Source organism: Moschus berezovskii, chromosome 22, assembly GCF_049115385.1.
Source record: "Moschus berezovskii isolate FMDL1 chromosome 22, NW_MosBer_1.0, whole genome shotgun sequence".
Classification (NCBI taxonomy): domain Eukaryota; kingdom Metazoa; phylum Chordata; class Mammalia; order Artiodactyla; family Moschidae; genus Moschus; species Moschus berezovskii.
The window spans coordinates 2008997-2026825 of NC_142481.1; the positions used below are offsets into that span (position 1 = coordinate 2008997).

General features: G+C 51.9%; 2 protein-coding genes across 3 annotated transcripts; one reads left to right on the forward strand and one right to left on the reverse strand.

Moving 5' to 3' along the window:
• Positions 1-465: 465 nt before the first annotated feature.
• Positions 466-1186, reverse strand: LOC148774251 (putative olfactory receptor 2W5). Its single transcript, XM_088830688.1, has 2 exons — positions 730-1186; positions 466-590 (listed from the first exon to the last, which is right to left on the reverse strand). The coding sequence occupies exons 1-2, from the start codon at positions 1184-1186 to the stop codon at positions 466-468; spliced, it is 582 nt and encodes a 193-aa protein (XP_088686814.1).
• An 11037-nt stretch (positions 1187-12223) lies between these two features.
• Positions 12224-17821, forward strand: ZNF835 (zinc finger protein 835). 2 transcript variants are annotated; one of them, XM_055410624.2, is made up of 3 exons: positions 12224-12385; positions 13501-13595; positions 14832-17821. In XM_055410624.2, exon 3 carries the CDS (start codon positions 14866-14868, stop codon positions 16435-16437), a length of 1572 nt encoding a protein of 523 aa, XP_055266599.1. In that variant the 5' UTR covers positions 12224-12385; positions 13501-13595; positions 14832-14865; the 3' UTR covers positions 16438-17821. The 2 variants fall into 2 exon arrangements, with proteins under 2 accessions (XP_055266599.1, XP_055266597.1); XM_055410622.2 differs by having other exon boundaries at positions 13501-17821.
• The last annotated feature ends 8 nt before the right edge of the window (positions 17822-17829 follow it).

Sequence of the window (17829 nt, forward strand, 5' to 3'; positions counted from 1 at the left end):
CCCCTGGGTGGGGAAGATCCCTGGAGGAGGGCATGGCAGCCCACTCCAGTGTTCCTGCCTGGAGAACCCCACGGACAGAGGAGCCCGGTGGGCTACAGTCCATGGGGTCGCAGAGTCGGAAATGACTTAAGGACAAAACAACAATGGCCTCCTGCTTCACTTCCTCAGAGGAAATAGTATATGATTGCTTTTTAAAAATAAGTTTGGTGTGTTTGAGTTTGTGTGTATGTCTGTGTGTGTGTGTAACACATCATGAATAGAATTATTGCAAGACAGAGTCCACAGCCTAGATTAAGCAATCTATAGTATTAATTTATTTCTTCTCCCTTCGACGCCGCATCTCAGAGGTCAGGCCTTTCCCTCAGACTGTCCTGAAGGCCCCTTCACGTCCTTGTTGCACAGACTGCAGATGACGGGCCTCACCGTGGGGATGGGGACGCCATGGGCCACAGAGATGACCTGGTCTCAGCCGTGGATGGTCTTGGCTTGGGGCATCACATCCGTGGAGATGGCCGTGCCGGGCAGCTGGGCCACCACCGTGAGGTGTGATCCATCCGTGGGGAATGCCTTGCTGCGGGCCTCTGGGGACCCTGTCTGCAGCACAGCCAATGGGATTGTCCCGGAGGAGGCCACGACAGGCGGAAGGAGCCCACAGGGTCAGGCACCGGTGCCCAGCACGGGCGACTCGTTGGTCAGAGCAGGCAGTCTTGGGCAGGGCGGGGAGCTCACACGAGAAGCCACGCGATGACTCCAAGGGGACCACAGTTCCCCAGAAGGCTGTGGTCCATGAGGTCTCAGCCAACAGGGCGACACCCACGGCCACAGCACAGTCACCGACCACGGCGGCCAGCAGGAGACACACCACAAGCCCCAGGCACAGCCCCGCGGCCACCTGCCAAGCGCTGTCCTGGAGAGGTGACGGGGACGGCCACCCAGCAGCTGGCCAGACCCAGGGCACTCTGGACACGGAGGCACACGTGTGCAGGAAGGACAGGTTGCCAAGGAAGAAGCACAAGGGCGTGTGGATGAGGATCGCAGCCGACCAGCATAGGACAAGGCTGTCCCCAAGGAGGGTGACCACGCAGGCACAGAGGAGTGGGCAGCTCAAGACGGTCTGCGCCCGTGGGCGCCGGGACAGCCTGAGCAGGCCGAAGAGGCCCTCGTCCATGCTGTTCTGGACGTCCATGCTCCTTCTGAAACCCCGGGTGGGTGGGAAAGTGCAGGTCATCTTGGTGAGTTGTTCAGACACTGACAACTTCCTGTAAATATGGGTTGACTCTTTCAAGGCACCAGTTCTAGGGGTTCCTTGGCACTGCTGCTCAGATTACTATTCCTGTACCCCTGCATTGCTAAATGTTGCTTAATATAATAGATGAGGGGAAATGGAAACAGAGACAGACTTTATTTTTTGGGCTCCAAAATCACTGTGGATGGAGACTGCAGCCACAAAATTAAAAGACGCTTACTCCTTGGAAGGAAAGCTATGACCAACCTAGACAGCATATTAAAAAGCAGAGACATCACTAGACAGAGACCTGTCTAGTCAAAGCTATGATTTTTCCAGTAGTCATGTATGGATGTGAGAGTTGGGCTATAAAGAAGGCTGAGCACTGAAAAATTGATTCTTACGAATTGTGGTGTTGAAGACTCTTGACCCCTGGACTGCAAGGAGATCAAACCAGTCCATCCTAAAGGAAATCAGTCCTGAGTGTTCATTGGAAGGACTGATGCTGAAACTGAAACTTCAATACTTTGGCCACCTGATGCCACTCATTTGAAAAGACGCTGATGCTGGGAAAGATTGAAGGTGGGAGGAGAAGGGGACGACAGAGGATGAGATGGTTGGATGGCATCCTCTACCTGATGGACACGAGTTTGAGCAAGCTCGGGGAGTTGGTGATGGACAGGGAGGCCTGGCATGCTGTAGGGTCCCAAAAAGTCAAACGTGACTGAGGGACTGAAAAACAACAAGGTTTGTCACAGCTTTCCTTCCAAGGAGCAAGCATCTGTTAATTTCATGGGTGCAGTCATATTAGTCTATATTTTGTGCCATCCCAGTGAAAATCCCACTAGGGTGTGTGTGTGTGTGTGAAACTAGACAAACCAAATCTAACAGTTATGTCAGAAGATAAAGGACCTACTCCAGTGGAAAGCAATGCTTATCTCGAAGCTACAGAAATTAAATTAAAATTAAAGTGTCAATTAAAATAAACATTTTAATTTCAATTCAATTAAAACTTAAAATTAAACTTAAAACTTTAATTAAAATGTCAATTAGACTAAAATTAAGGAAATCTGGCTGATGAGCTGGCAAAGATACCAAACAACTGAGCCAACACACAAATGTTTATTTAATTTACAGGAAAAAACAGCGTTGCAGGGAAGTGAAGAAAGTAAAAGCATTTCAATAAATGGTCTTAGACTGATTCTCCACTATTAGGAGAGAATGTGAAATTTTCTCAAGCCCAAATAATTCTTAAATTATGTTCCCTCTATATAGAAACAAAATCTAAATGAACACAACATCGTGAATCAACTATATGCCAAGAAAATTTAAAAGGTAAAAGACAAAATGTTAGAAGGAAAAGTAAATTCAAAATCAATAAGAAGATAGTAGGAGACACATTGCTTGGAGGTCTGCTTAGACTGCTAAACCAGAGCAATTGTTTTGACTACATTAAAACTAAGCTCTCTGTTAATCAAACACACACACAATAAAAGGAATGAAAAATCAAGCTACAATGTGGGAAATTATCTGCAATACCTATCTTTGAACATACGTTCATGTCTTAAATGTGGAAATAACTTCTATAAAGCCGAAAGGAGAGAAAAAAACTTTAGAAGAAAACATTGGGGAAGAAAATTAAACTAGCCCATCAGAAAGAATATTGAACTGCCATTCAGTAGATGAAAAAGAATCCACCAACTGGTTAGCAATCAGGAAAGTGCAAAAGGAAAACATAATGAGGTAGGACTGCAAACCCTCATATACGGCCGGCAGCAGAGCTTACTGCCAAGCTTTACAATGGAGGTACGTGGGAGTACTCGTCCAGTATTGCTGAGGCCATCACGATAAATTCGGCAGAATCTACTGAAGCTGAACGCATACAAATTTATGACAAAGCAGCTCCACTCTTGCGTGTGTATTTGATGGTGATGCACTGAGCACCCAGACATGTAGAGCAGTCTCTATCAGCGTCAAACCAGAAACCACACGAATGCCCATTAACATCAAAATATAGGGAAAACTTAACCCCCGCAAAAAAAGGAAAAAAAGAAAAATATAACATTCTGGAGATAAAATTTCACTGTAAACAAAATGACCTAAATTAAAAAAAAAAAAAATCTATTAAAATGACCAAAAGAGAACTTCCCTGGTGAACCAGTGGCTAAGACTGAGCTCCCAATGCAGGGGGGCAACAGTTCGATCCCATCAGAGACCTAGATCCCACATGCTTCAACTTAAGATCCTGGGTGCCACAACTAACACTCCGGTGCAGCCAAATAAATAAATAAATACTCTTTAAAATGACACCTACTTGCAACAACATAGTTCAGTCTCACAAATGTGTTAAACAAGATGCATGCGTGTGTGCTAAATGCCTTCAGTCACATCTGCCTCTTTGGGACCCCATGGACTGTAGCCCACCAGGCTCCTCTGTCCATGGGATTCTCCAGGCAAGAATATCCTCCAGAGGATCTTCCCGACCTGGGGATGGAATCTGTGTCTGTCCTCTGTATTGGCAGGTGGGTTCTTCATCACTGGGAAGCACCACAAGGGAAATCCCTTTGAACATGATTTCCAGGACTATGTAGCACATGAATTAACATATGTAAAGTCCAACCACAGCCAAAACAAAATTACATGGTCAGACACCAGTACTGTATCAACACTCCTGTCTAGAGGGGGGCCAGAGTGTAGTGAGGAAAGGAAACAAGAAAAAAAAATCTTTGGGAATAACAAAGATCATGGTTTTACTAAGAAGGGGGTATGGTTATGTGTGATTACTGTTGAATTTTACTGCACTGTAAAATCTTGGCCTGTGTACTTTTCTACATGCGTTATGTTTCACAATAGGGGAAAAAAAATTGTTTTTCATGAAAAAAGACCTAAGTTTTTCACGATTCAAGGGCGCCATCTAGTGGTCATATAGGTACTTTATGAAGTCGGTGAGTTGGTTGCTCAGGCCCGTCCGCCTCTTTGCGACCCCATGGGCCCAGGCTCCTCTGTCCATGGAATTCTCCAGGCCAGGATACTGGAGTGGGCTGCCATTTCCTCCTCCAAGGGATCTTCCCAACGCAGGGATTGAACCCGGGTCTCCTGCATTGCAGGTAGATTCTTTACCATCGGAGCCACCGTCCCAGCCTTCCTGAACTCAGAGGCATTCCCTTAAATCGGAACAGAAAATAAGTGAGATACTTTCGTTACTGAGTATTGTCCAGTTTAAAAAAAAAAAACCACACAGCGTGAAAGTCACGAGTTAATTTTTATTTGGGTTAAAATGAGGACTGCAGCCCAGGAGACAGCACCTCAGGTAGCTCTGAGAAACTGCTCAGAGGTGGGAGTAAGGTCAGTATAGATGTGGCTTTGGTGAAGGGGGAATATATGCAATCGAGCACGTGATTTCCAGAAGGCTTCTGCTAGTCTAATGAGGGCTTCTGCTAGTTACGAGAAGCAGTCATCACCATGAAGGAGCTTAGTGCTTCTCTAGATATGAGGAGATTCAAGAACTGGGCCCGTAAACTCAGCTCCTGAGTGCATCTAACTCTCTGAAGGCCGGTCCGGCCAGTGTTTCCCAAGGAACAGAGTGCCTCCTTTCTGCTCCTCGCCCTGCGCTTCTTTCAGGGGGTGCTGAAGGTCGGCAGCTGCAGCAGCACCTGATTTAATCCTTGCGGAGGTGGGTGGCTAGCGCCCACGGCAAGTGCCAAACTGTATTGATAGTTGACAGTGGAAAACCACAAGACGCCTGTGCGTGGAGATTACGTCTAACTTAAAGAGAGCTTGTTCTGTGCAGGCTCGGGCAGCAGCGGCCACTGCGGAAATCAGTGAGGAGGGGGCCCTGGGGAGACGCCTGTAGGGAATTTCACCTCGAAACTCACCCCCGCTACAGAGGAGGGTTAGGAAAACCTGACCCGAGGGCTTCCCAGGTGGCGCTAGTGGTAAAGAACCCACCTGGCAATGCAGGAGACGGAAGAGATGCAGGCTCGATCCCTGGATCAGGAAGATCCCCTGGAGAAGGACAGGGAAACCCTCTCCAGTATTCTTGCCTGCAGAATCCCATGGACAAAGGAGCCTGGTGGGCTACAGTCCATAAGGTTGCAGAGACTCAGATACGCCTGAAGCGACATAGCATGATGTGAGCTGCAGGGGAGGGGACTGATCTAACTACCCCCCACCACCACCACCAAAAAACAAATCACTGTACATTCTTTCTCTTGATTTCTGAATTCCTTTCTCTGATTGAGTGGCACTTCTGGCTGCAGGTTACCATGGCAACCAGGGCATTCCATCCTCGTAAAGATGTCTCTGATCCACTTGTCTGATAGCCTGGGAAAGGCAAAATTATAGAGACAGTAACCAGATCGGTTGTTGACAGGGGCTGGAGGACGAGGCAGGAAGTGATTATAGAAGTGGGAAGCAGAGGAGGGTTTGAGGGTAGTGGAAACGCTCTGCATCTTGATTGTGGCGGTGATGGTGGCATTGAACCTATGTGGGTGTTAAATATAGTAACAGTGAATAAAGTCAGCATTTTTAGAAAGTGCTGGCCCCAAAGCTGGCAGCCATTTAAATATATTGCTGAAAAAAAAAAAGTCTTAATGACAAGAAAAAATAGTTCTTGCTATGTGTTGTTAAAGGATAAAAACCACGATTACCAAGACTTAGACACCATATAATCTCTGCATGCGTGCTAAGCCACTTCACTTGTGTCCGACTCTTCACAACACCATGGACTGTACCCGCCAGGCTCCTCTGTCCATGGGATTTCCCAGGCAAGAACACTGGAGTGGGTTGCCATTCCCTTCTCCATACAATCTCTTTACATGCTGAGACTACACGTCTGGGAGGGGAATATACCAATGGTTCCCAAACTGTGCACCGAGGCACCTGGCTATTTCATTTTATTTGGTAATTAATTTTTATTGGAGTATAGTTGCTTTACGGTGTTGTGTTCATTTCTGCGGTACAGCGAAGTGAATCGGCCATACCCAGACATATAGGTACATCCTCTCCCTTTTGGACTTCCTTCCCATTTAGATCACCACAGGGCATTAAGCAGAGTTCTGTGCTGTACAGTAGGTCCTGGTGGCTCAGACGGCAAAGCGTCTGTCTACAATGCAGGAGACCCGGGTTCGAGCCCTGGGTTGGGAAGATCCCCTGGAGAAGGAAATGGCAATCCACTCCAGTACTACTGCCTGGAAAATCCCATGGACAGAGGCGTCTGGTAGGCTACAGTCTATGGGGTCGCAAAGAGTCGGACACAACTGAACGACTTCACTTCACTTCATTAGTTACTGGTTTTATACACATGCTGTATGCATGCCAATTCCAATCTCCCAGTTCATCCCACCCTGCCTTCCCCCCTTGGTATCCATTCTCTATGCCTGTGTCTCTATTTCTGCTTTGCCAATAGGATCATCTTTATCATTTTTCACCCGGGTATTTTAAATCTGAGAGACACACAGCGATATTCAACACCTGTTGGACACCCCAGGAGCTACCAGTTCCAGCGGATCACATTTTCAACATTCGCTCTCTCTACATTCCTTTCTCTGACAGAAGATCTTTGTGAGGCCGGGTTGTCAGTAATTGCTGTAAAGAAGCAAGTGGCCTGTAAAAATCACCTTGGAGTAGGAGATTCGGGGGGTGGGGAGACAGTTCAGTCTGACTCCCTGGTCTGAGAACTTGGGCAGTGCCTAACACGCACACACAGCCCATTACTAAGTAACTGTCATGGCTGCAGGATGAAGGAAATCTCCCTGACCTTCGGAGGGCCTGATCTCCCCCCAGCGATCTTGTCCTGCAAAGGACCTCAGCTGCCCATCCTCAGGTCACCTCCTAGACCTTGACGAGCCCCTCTCTCCACAGCTTGAGCCCCCAGACCTTTGACCCCATTGGCGCCCCAGCTGCATTGGTCCTTCCACTGTTTAAAAGAGTTTTAAGTGCAATTGCTTTACAATGTTGGGTTAATTTCTGCTGTACAACAGCATGTTCACCTGAAACGATCACAACATGGTTTGTTAATCAGCTATAGCCTGATACAAAATAAAAAGTTTTAAAATAAAAAAGCTTAGGAAAGGTATGGGATGAAGAAACCCCAGTTTCTATTCTGTATTTTCTGTAATTATAAATGTGTTTATAATGTGATATAAATATATATGGGCTTCCCAAGTGGCACAGTGGTAAAGAATATGTCTGCCAATGCATGAGCTGCAAGCGTGGCAGGGTCGATCCCTGGGTTGGGAAGATCCCCTGGAGGAGGAAATGGCAACCCATTCCATACTCTTGCCTAGAGAATCCCATGGACAGAGGAGCCTGGCAGGCTACAGTCCATGTACAGGATCACAAAAAGTCAGACTTAGGGACTAAACAACAATAACCTGGTAAATTAACATTGTCGCTTTTCTGTAACATTAATATCTTAGGAGGAGTAAGTACTTAAGACATCCGGCTTTTTCTCCCAAAGACGTCACAAATTTAATTCATTTGCTCCTCTCCACAAGGTAATTTGCCCATTTCACAGACAAGGCACAGTTCAGCTCAGTTTAGTTGCTCAGTCGTGTCCGACTCTTTGTGACCCCATGGATTGTAGCACTCCAAGCTTCCCTGTCCATCACCAACTCCTGGAACTTGCTCAAACTCATGTTCTTCGAGTCGCTGATGCCATCCAACCATCTTATCCTCTGTCTTCTCCTCCTGCCTTCAGTCTCTCCCAGCATCAGGGTCTTGTCCAATGGGCCAATTCTTAGTATCAGGGGGCCAAAGTATTGGAGTTTCAGCTTCAGCATCAGTCCTTCCAATGAATAGTCAGGACTAATTTCTTTTAGGACGGACTGGTTGGATCTCCTTGCAGTCCAAGGGACTCTCAAGTCTTCTCCAGCACCACAGTTCGAAAGCATCCATTCTTCGGCGATCAGCTTTCTTTATGGTCCAACTCTCACATCCATACATGACTACTGGAAAAACCATAGCCTTGACTAGACAGACCTTTGTCGGCAAAGTAATGTCTCTGCTTTTTAATATGCTGTCTAGATTGGTCATAGCTTTCCTTCCAAGGAGCAGTGTCTTTTAATTTCATGGCTGCAGTCACTATCTGTGATACTAGGCACAGGGAGGCTAAATAACTTGCCCCAGGACGTTCAGCTAGGAGGTAGTGGAATCAGGATTTGAACCCGGGTCCCACCCAAGGCAAGTGCGTGGACTCCTAACCACCAGGCGCCTCGGCAGCTTCATCATCACCAAGTCAGCCCAGCGTTGCGAGGGTTAAAGACAACATCGCGTCAGTACCAGTCCCACCGTCGTCATGACAACCTTTATCTCCTCTCCCACTCCACACGCTGGGACCCAGGCCCTGGGGAGAAGGGGGACAGGAACGTGGTGATTTTTGAAGATCGTATCCCTTTTCTTACAAATTTGCCTTCGGGAAAACGTGCCCATTTCAAGTGTACTGCTTGCGCTTCCAGGAGCCCTCTTTGTAAGGATTATTCCCGGGGAGAGGGGGTTGCTAACATCGCATCTCTTGGCCTAAGGGGCAGAGGACCCCAATCCCTCTTAGAGTGACTTCTTTGCCTCTCCTCCCCGCCCTTGACCTCGGAGCCTTCCACGGAAATCTCCTTTTATCCTTCCTATTTCTGGGGAAAAAAGAAAACGGTTTAGCTGGAGAGGATTTTAGTCTTCTTTCTGTGGCGCCACAGCGCCCTCAAGTGTTCACTAAGGCTTGGCGCCACGTCGTTTGAGAAATGCGTGTGGGTGTGTCTCCGCAGGGGCTTGAGAACAAACTGTTCTTTACCCTGGTTTACGTTTGGCTGATTTCTTTTTTTTCCCCCTAAGGCTTACTGGTGATTTTTCTAACTATCCTGAGAGCTGACTTTGATCTCATCTCTCTTTCCCCGTCAGTTCTCTGCACACTCTCTCCCCACCCACTTTCCCCGGGAGAATTCCTGTGATGGTTAGTTTCACATGTCACCTTGGCCAGGTTCTGGTACCCAGCGACTGGATCAGACTCAGATGTTTCTGTGAAGTTATTCTGTAGATGTGGTCAACAGCTAACGTCAGTCTGCCTTTTCCCCCGCCATTCTACACAGCTTGTGGGATCTTAGTTCCACCGCCAGGGTTCGAATCCGTGCCCCTGGCAATGGAAGTGCAGAGCCTTAACCACTGGCCCTCCAGGGAAGCCCCGCGGGGAAAGTTCTTCAGGCCAGCAGCACCCTGAATTACCTGGCCGACCCCTTTGGCCTCGTCTCTGGGCCCCGCCTCTGTCTCGGTCGGCTTATTGCCAGTAAACCGCTGTGTATGATGACGAGTCACCCCCCACTCAGGGGCTTTGTTGTTCAGCCTCTCAGCTCTGTCTGACCCTTTGTGACCCCATCAACTTTCCCTGTCCTTCACCATCTCCCAGATTTGCTCAGACTCATGTCCATTGAGTCGGTGATGCTATCCAACCATCTTGTCCTCTGTGGTCCCCTTCTCCTCCTGCCTTTAATCTTTCCCAGCATCAGGGTCTTTTCCAATGAGTCGGTTCTTCACATCAGTGGCTTGCTCCTGGTTTATTCAATTCCTACTGAAGCCCTAAAGCACACCATATAAGAAATGCTACTGTTCTGAGTTCAGCATGCTATGAGGAGGCTGAAGCCGGCCACATGGAGGTGTCGGACCAGTCCCAACAGCCACTATGTGGAGAAGAGCCAGGCCCCAAACGTTTGGGCCAACTGAGTCAGCCCCAGCCACCCCCAGCCCTTCACATGCGCCCCCTCCATGCAGTCCACTGTGGGCGGAGATGCTGCCCTCCCTTTGTGCCCTGCCCCACTTTCTACTCATAGACTGTTTTCTCTGAAAAGCATGGAATAATGAGCATAATAAAATGTTTTTCTTCATGATACTTCCACACCATGTATTGAATAGAAAGGTCCTTCCTTGTATTGGATTAATTCCCACTTTTTTTTAACAGGGGGAAAAAAAGCTTTTGGGCGATTAGAAAAAAATGCTAGTCTTCTGAGCTCCCTCCCATAAACATGTATGGTTTATGGAATGTGTAAGAGGTGTTTTTTAAGTCTTCAAATGTAAAATTAAACCAGAAAAAAAAAAAAAAGACTTGGTGGCTTAAGAGAACAATCCTTTAATCTCATGCTCCGGGGTCTGTAGGTTGGAGGGAGGTTCTGCTCCTTGAGGTCCAGGCTGGGAGGGGCACTGGGCATATTCTTACCATACAGAGCTAAAAGCTTCCAGAAGGACAGGGGAAACCCACAATGCCTGTGGAGGTCTACGTACGAAATAAAAATTTGAAGGGTAAAGAGAGCATGTCCAGCAGAGACAGGGAAGGTGGAAGGCATAAAATAGGAGTATGGGCTTAAGAAACACAAATTACTATGTATAAAATAAGCTACAAGCACATATTGTGCTAAATACAGAATATAGCTAATATTTTATACTAACTATAAATGGAGTGTAACCTTTAAAAATCGTGAATCGCTATGCTGTATACCTGAAACATATAATAGTGTACAGTGACTATACTTCAGTTTAATAATAAGAGCAGGTGTTATGGTTTAATGGGCAGTCTTGCGAAAACATTAAGTAATATGGTGTCTCACAGGGCTTTGTGATTCCGGTGACATACATTTACCATGACATACATGATTGTACGTTCAGACGTTTCTCTGCCTTCCCAACTATCTAAAAATGAGCTTGTGCCCATTTCTCTAATAGCCAAGTGAATAATTTACGAAGGCTCACCCTATGAAGAGAATAATTTAGGAACTCTAATTCTATGGAGACACTACCCTTATGGCAGAAAGTGAAGAGGAACTCAAAAGCCTCTTGATGAAAGTGAAAGAGGAGAGTGAAAAGGTTGGCTTGAAGCTCAACATTCAGAAAACAAAGATCATAGCATCTGGTCCTGTCACTTCATGGGAAATAGACGGAAAAACAGTGGAAACAGTGTCAGACTTTATTTTTTTGGGCTCCAAAATCACTGCAGATGCTGATTGCAGCCAGGAAATTAAAAGACGCTTATTTCTTGGAAAGAAAGTTATGACCAACCTTGATAATATATTAAAAAGCAGAGACATTACTTTGCAAACAAAGGTCCGTCTAGTCAAGGCTACGGTTTTTCCCGTGGTCATGTATGGATGTGAGAGTTGGACTGTGAAGAAAGCTGATCGCCGAAGAATTGATGCTTTTGAACTGTGGTGTTGGAGAAGACTCTTGAGAGTCCCTTGTACCGCAAGGAGATCCAACCAGTCCATTCTGAGGGAGATCGATCCTGGGTGTTCATTGGAACGACTGATGCTAAAGCTGAAACTCCAATACTTTGGCCACCTCATGCGACGAGCTGACTCACTGGAAAAGACTCTGATGTTGGGAAAGGTTGGGGGCGGGAGGAGAAGGGGACGACGGAGAATGAGATGGCTGGATGGCATCACTGACTCTGTGGACATGAGTTTGAGTGAACTCTGGGAGTTGGCGATGGACAGGGAGGCCTGGCGTGCTGTGATTCATGGGGTCGCAAAGAGTCGGACACGACTGAGCGACTGAACTGAACTGAACTGAATTCTATGGAGAAGCATTTTACAGTAATGGCAGGCCAATAATGACTCCTGTTTCAAGTTCTCTGCTATAATCATTTGCCCACGTCAATGAGTTTTTCACTTTCTCTGCTCTCAGCTGGAACTACAGCAATCGTCTGAGACAAATGACTTCCATTGCTTAATGGTGAACTGTGGCATGCAAACCACAGTGCTGTGTGACTGGGGTGACTGACTTAGCCTCTGTGATCCTCAGTCTTGTGAGGATCTGTGGACTCCGCCTGTTGACTCCGCCCCCTCTTTGAGGAGGCGGAGTCTCGCCCCCATTTACCGGCCCCGCCCTCCTCGGGCTCCTGGAGAGGCTGTCTTCTTTCCACAGCGTGCCGACGCAGGGCCTTCTGGGAGTTGTAGTTTCGGTGACGCCGGCACGGGGCCTCAGTCGCTGTGTGGGCGCAGCGCGGCGCCTTCTGGGAGTTGTAGTTCCTGGGAGCCCAGAACGAGCCGCAGCTCTCCCGGCGCGCGTGCATACTGCGGATCGGCCCGGCGCTTGGGCCCGACTGTGGAGACTGCTGCCTTGCCTCGTGAGGCCTGCATATCCGCGCCACCACGGGACGAGGGGCCGCAGGGGGTTCGCGTAGACCAGGTAGGGCCAGAGACGGCGGAGAAACTGACTCGAATCCGCCAGGCTTGGCGGGAGCCGCCAGAGGCCTTCGAAGCTGGTCCCGAGGCGAGGGCGCCGGGGTGTGGTGTGCGCATGCGCGGGCTTTGTGCGCGTGTCCCTGTGTGTCCGTGTGTCCCCGGTACGTCCTCACCCGCCCCGCGTGCCACTCCAGAAGTTTGTCCTGGTGCAGACATGTATCTGCTTGTGTCACCGTGCGTGTGAGCCCGCCTGTCACACCAGAACTTTGTGGCCGTGCACCTGTGCGTGTGACTTCGTGAGTCCGTTCGCAAGGGTCACCATCGGTTTGCATGTGCTTGACCCTTGCGGCCTCTGCCCGAGAATTCGAGCACTTGTGGACGTCTGTCTTTGTGTGGCTTGGAGCCTCTGTGGACTTTGTTCTTCTGGGTGAGTGGGTGTGAGGTATATAATTCCACAGTTCCTAGGTGTGCACCCGTGTGGGGAGGCTCCGCAGGTGTGTCTGCCAGCCTGGAGCCGGATGGTCTGTGTGTGCCTGAGCGTGCCTGCGTGTGGAGGGCCGAGCCTGGGGTGTTTAAGAGAGACCTCAGGAGCGTGGAGTTGTATTTGTGTGTGTGTATGCGCGTGGGGGAGACCCTGTACACCTGTGACTCTGGGCCTGCGTGAAGCCCTGTCCACCGCGTGACTCTGCATGTGACGGGTGTGCCACTGCGGGTGGTGTCCCAGGCCGGGCTTGCCTGTTGGGCAGCCGCCACGTGTGTGTAGCCGTGTATGTGCGTGGGCAAGCATGATCGCAGGTGCACTTGGAGTTGTGCACGTGTGTGAGATGGCCGGCCTCCTTGTCACCCACAGCATATGGGAGTGTAAGGGCATCCGAGTGCCAAGGGGAGGGATGGTGTTAACCACCTCCCTCCCCCAGTATGGTCACGTGCCACTCCAGTGTGTGTCTGTGGGTGATGTGACTGCGTCTGAGCATGTCTGTGTCTCCCCTTCGGTTGCCTGGCCCAGGTCCACCCTGCCCTGACTCCACCTACTGTCCCTGCACGCACACGGAGGGGACACCCTGTGTCCGGTGTCTGCCTGGGCATCTGCCTTCACATCTCTGCTGCTTTCTCACACAGACGTCAGCTGGACCCACGCGGGAGGCGCGTGCAGCCGGGACAGGCGCCACAGCCTGAGAGACGTGGACGGGACCCGGTGCTCCCGAACCCACAAGGTGGGTACCACTGCTTGCTCTGGGAACCCAGCCAGGCCCTGCTCAAGCCTGGGGGCTGCTGGAGGGCTGACCCCACACTGGGACCGGCCCAGCCTGACTCCCACTGGCAGAGCTCTCACCCGGCACAAAGACCCTGGTCACCTGCCCTCACCGCGCCGAACCGAGCCTCCCTGCTCTCTGCCTGGGTCACACTTCTCCAGCCCTCGCCCTGCGCCCAACCTCTTTACTTGTCCTCTGACACCCTGGTTGTGGTCCCACCTTAGGCCCTTTGCACTTGTGGTGCTCACGGCCCAGAATGCCCACGCCATCACTTCCTCAGTGAGGCCTGCACTGGGGGACAAGCCTGCCAGGCAGCTGGAACGGCCAGTGCAAAGGCCCTGTGGCAGGAGCATGCCCGGAGTCATTTGTGGAACAGGGAGGAGGCCTTTGGCTGGAGAAGGGCAAGCTCAGAGCAGGGGAGGATGAGGTAGAGGCTGAAATTGGAGGGCTGCTGTGCGGACCAGGGAGAGGAGCTTTCATGGAGCCATTGGTAACTTTAAATGGAGGGGAGAGAGGATGGGGAAAAGCTCTGGAGCCCGGCAGCCCCAGTGTGGGCCCTGGCATCGCCGCTTCCAGGAGCCTCACTGTGGAATAAAGAGCTGATATGTGGCAAGAGCTTAAAGCAGCAGGCCCCAGCCATTTTGGCACCAGGGACCAGTTTCATGGAAGACAGTTTTCAGGGAGGCTCAGGCCCAGGGGGCAGACACACAGCCGTCTGGATCCAGGGTCTTTCAGGGAAGGGTGTGTTCAGAGGGTGATGTCAGGAGAAACCCATCACCCCCAGGATGGCCCCCAACTCGCCCGCTCACCCCAGGGGGCTGCCCCCAGAGGCGGGCTGACTGCCGTACACACCTGGGCACTTTCGCACGCACCAGGAGTGAGGGCTTCAGTATGCCTTTTGCATGGATGCAGTTGAACCCCTAGCAGCAGGGTTTAGACACATTGTTGGTTGTCACACCTGGGGGGAATGGGGGTGCTGCTGGCATCAGAGAGGCCCGGGGTCCTGTTCAATGTCCTGTTGAATAGAACGCACAGAGTGGGCCCAGGACAAAGAACGATCTGACCAGTAGACAGCCCCCGCGCTGACCCTTTCCCAGCCTGAGACAGGTGGCAGACCGGTTTGGTTCTCCGCTTTCTTTCTTTCCTTCCTTCCTTTCTCTCTCCTGCTCCTTCCCCCCTACTTTTCCCATAACAAAGACGTGAAATCGAGGCAGCAGCTCTGAAAGCCGGGATGGAAGCACTTCTAGAGGGCGCCGCTCCCCAGAGCTCCGAGTTGGGAAAAACCCCCAAACCCGAGGGTGGGTTCGAGGATGGGCCGGAGAAGGCGGAAAGCTGTCTGAAGCAGGAGGCCCGCAAGGAAGACCCCGCCAGGGACGGGGTGCCTGAGCAGGATGAGCTCGCCGCTGGAACCCCCGAGACCAGCTGCAGCCCTCCGAATCCCCCCCAGAGGCCCGGCGCCCCAAGAAAGCGCAGGACCCTGAAGAAGGCAGCCGCCAGCGTGGAGCCGGAGGGGGCGGCGTCGGAGCGAGGGGGCGGCGGCCCCAGCAAGCCATGGAAGTGTGGGGACTGCGGCAAGGCCTTCAGCTATTGCTCGGCCTTCACACTGCACCAGAGGACGCACACCGGGGAGAAGCCGTTCCCCTGCGCGGACTGCGGCCGAGCCTTCAGCCAGAGCGCGCACCTGGCGCAGCACCGGCGCGTGCACACGGGCGAGCGGCCCTACGCCTGCGCCGAGTGCGGCAAGGCCTTCAGCCAGGGCTCCTACCTGGCGGCGCACGGGCGCGTGCACACGGGCGAGCGGCCCCACCGCTGCGCCGACTGCGGCAAGGCCTTCGCGCGCCCCACGCACCTGGCGCAGCACCGGCGCGTGCACACGGGCGAGCGGCCCTTCGCCTGCGGCCAGTGCGCAAAGGCCTTCCGCACCCGCTCGTCGCTGCGGGAGCACCAGCGCATCCATACGGGCGAGAAACCCTTCGCCTGCGCGCGCTGCGACAAAGCCTTCCGCTTCTCCTCAGCGCTGCTCCGCCACCAGCGCACGCACACGGCCCAGCGGCCCTATGCGTGCGGCCAGTGCGCCAAGGCCTTCACGCAGGCCGCGCACCTGGCGCAGCACCGCGGCGTGCATACGGGCGACAAGCCCTTCGCCTGCGCCGAGTGCGGCGCGCGCTTCAGCCAGAGCGCCTCACTCACCGAGCACCGGCGCGTCCACACGGGCGAGAAGCCCTTCGCCTGCGCGCAGTGCGGCAAGGCCTTCACGCAGCTGTCGCACCTGAGCCGCCACCGGCGCACGCACACCGGCGAGCGGCCCTACGCGTGCGGCGCCTGCGACCGCGCCTTCAGCAACCGCTCGCACCTGGCGCAGCACCACCTGGCGCACACGGGCGCGCGGCCCTACAAGTGCCCGGAGTGCGGCGCCGCCTTCGGCCACGTGTCCTCCCTGCTTGAGCACCAGAAGGTGCACACCGGCGAGAAGCCCTTCCGCTGCGGCGACTGCGGCCGCGCCTTCAGCCACGGCTCGTCGCTGACGCTGCACCGGCGGACGCACACGGGCGAGCGGCCCTACGCCTGCCCCGAGTGTGGCAAGGCTTTCAGCAACCGCGCCTACCTGGTCCAGCACCACATCGTGCACACCGGCGAGAAGCCCTACGAGTGCGGCGGCTGCGGCAAGGCCTTCAGCTTCTCCTCCGCGCTCATCCGGCACCAGAAGACGCACGCCGCGGGCAAGAAGGCTGGGGGACCCCCGGCCCCGCAGCCCCCGCCGCCTCAACACCCTAGCTCCCGGGCGGGAGGAGGAGCCTGCTGACGTGACAGCGGCGAGCCTGCGGAAACCTCGGTGCCGGTGGTGGCTGCTTTCAGCCTCTCAGTCGCATCCAGCTCCTGGCGACCCTGTGGACTGCAGCACGCCAGGCTCCCCTGGCCTTCAGTATCTCCCGGAGGTCGCACACTCATGTCGATTGAGTCGGTGACGCTGTCTAACCATCTGATCCTCATTCGCTGTACATGGTACAACACCTAACCTTGATGGACCAGCCCAAGAATGAAGGCTGAGGGCTACGGGGACCTCCTGCAGTCAGGGGCTCACTGAACCTTCGCTGCCTCGTGCTCAGGCTCTTGTTGCTGGCCAGGAGACACACCGCCACCCCGGTGATGCTCTGAGAGGCTCCGTGAGAGTCCCTCCTCACTCGAGGCTGCCATCACAGTGCTGGGATCAAGCCCACAGTTGCCAGTGGTGGGTGGGTGGGTGTGGGTGTGTGTGTGTGTTCGCTCAGTCGTGTCCAACTCTTTGCGACCCCATGGACAGAGGAGCCTGCCAGGCTCCTCTCTCCATGGGAGTCTTCAGGCAAGAATACTGGAGTGGGATGCCATTTTCCCTCCAGGGGAATCTTCCCGACCCAGGGATCAAACCCCCAAGTCCTGCATTGCAGGCGGATGCTTTACAACTGAGCCACCAGGGAAGCCTATAGAAGGGTCGGGTAACTCAGATAATGATAAATGTTATGGACAGGATTTCAAAAGATATGGGGAAGTCATTCTGCCTTATACGTGAGTTAATTTTAATTTTACGGTAACTAAAATCCTCCAATACTTTGGCCACCTGATGTGAAAAACTGACTCATTGGAAAAGACCCTGATGATGGTAAAGATTGAAGGCGGGAGGAGAAGGGGACGACAAAGGATGAGATGGTTGGATGGCATCACTGACTCAATGGACATGAGTTTGAGCAAGCTCTGGGAGTTGGTGATGGACAGAGAAGTCTGACCTGCTTGCACATGGGTTCGCAAAGAGTCTGACACAACTGAGCGACTGAACTGAACTAAAACAGCTTGTTTGTGGCCTATCAAACACGCATTGTACATCTGCTTTAATTATAAAAGAAAAGGGCACATGGGCCAGAAGTAAAGCATGTGCTGCCTCCCTTCCTGGGACGCCAGTGCTGGTATTCCATCAATAATACTCCCTTCCCAGGTGCCAAGGCCGTACTGCCAAGGCATCGTGTATGCATGGCGGTCCGTTTGTTTTGAAAACTTGAAGAAACATATCCCTGACTTTTTTAACGTTTTGTTCTGACAGTATGTAAAACTGCTGAAAACCATGGTTCTCTGAAGCAATTTCTCAGAATGAGCTGGGAGGCTGTCTTCTGGGCTCTAGTCCTCAGTTTGACTCAAATAAAACTTTTCTATTTTTATTATACAG

Bases quoted from the DNA above. Each gene is read 5' to 3' on its own strand.
- LOC148774251 (XM_088830688.1), bottom strand. From the start codon at position 1,186: ATGGACGTCCAGAACAGCATGGACGAGGGCCTCTTCGGCCTGCTCAGG. The intron at 591-729 runs GTGAGCTCCCCG...TGCTGCAGACAG, and splicing joins GTCATCGCGTGGCTTCTCGT to GGTCCCCAGAGGCCCGCAGC.
- ZNF835 (XM_055410622.2), top strand. From the start codon at position 14,866: ATGGAAGCACTTCTAGAGGGCGCCGCTCCCCAGAGCTCCGAGTTGGGA.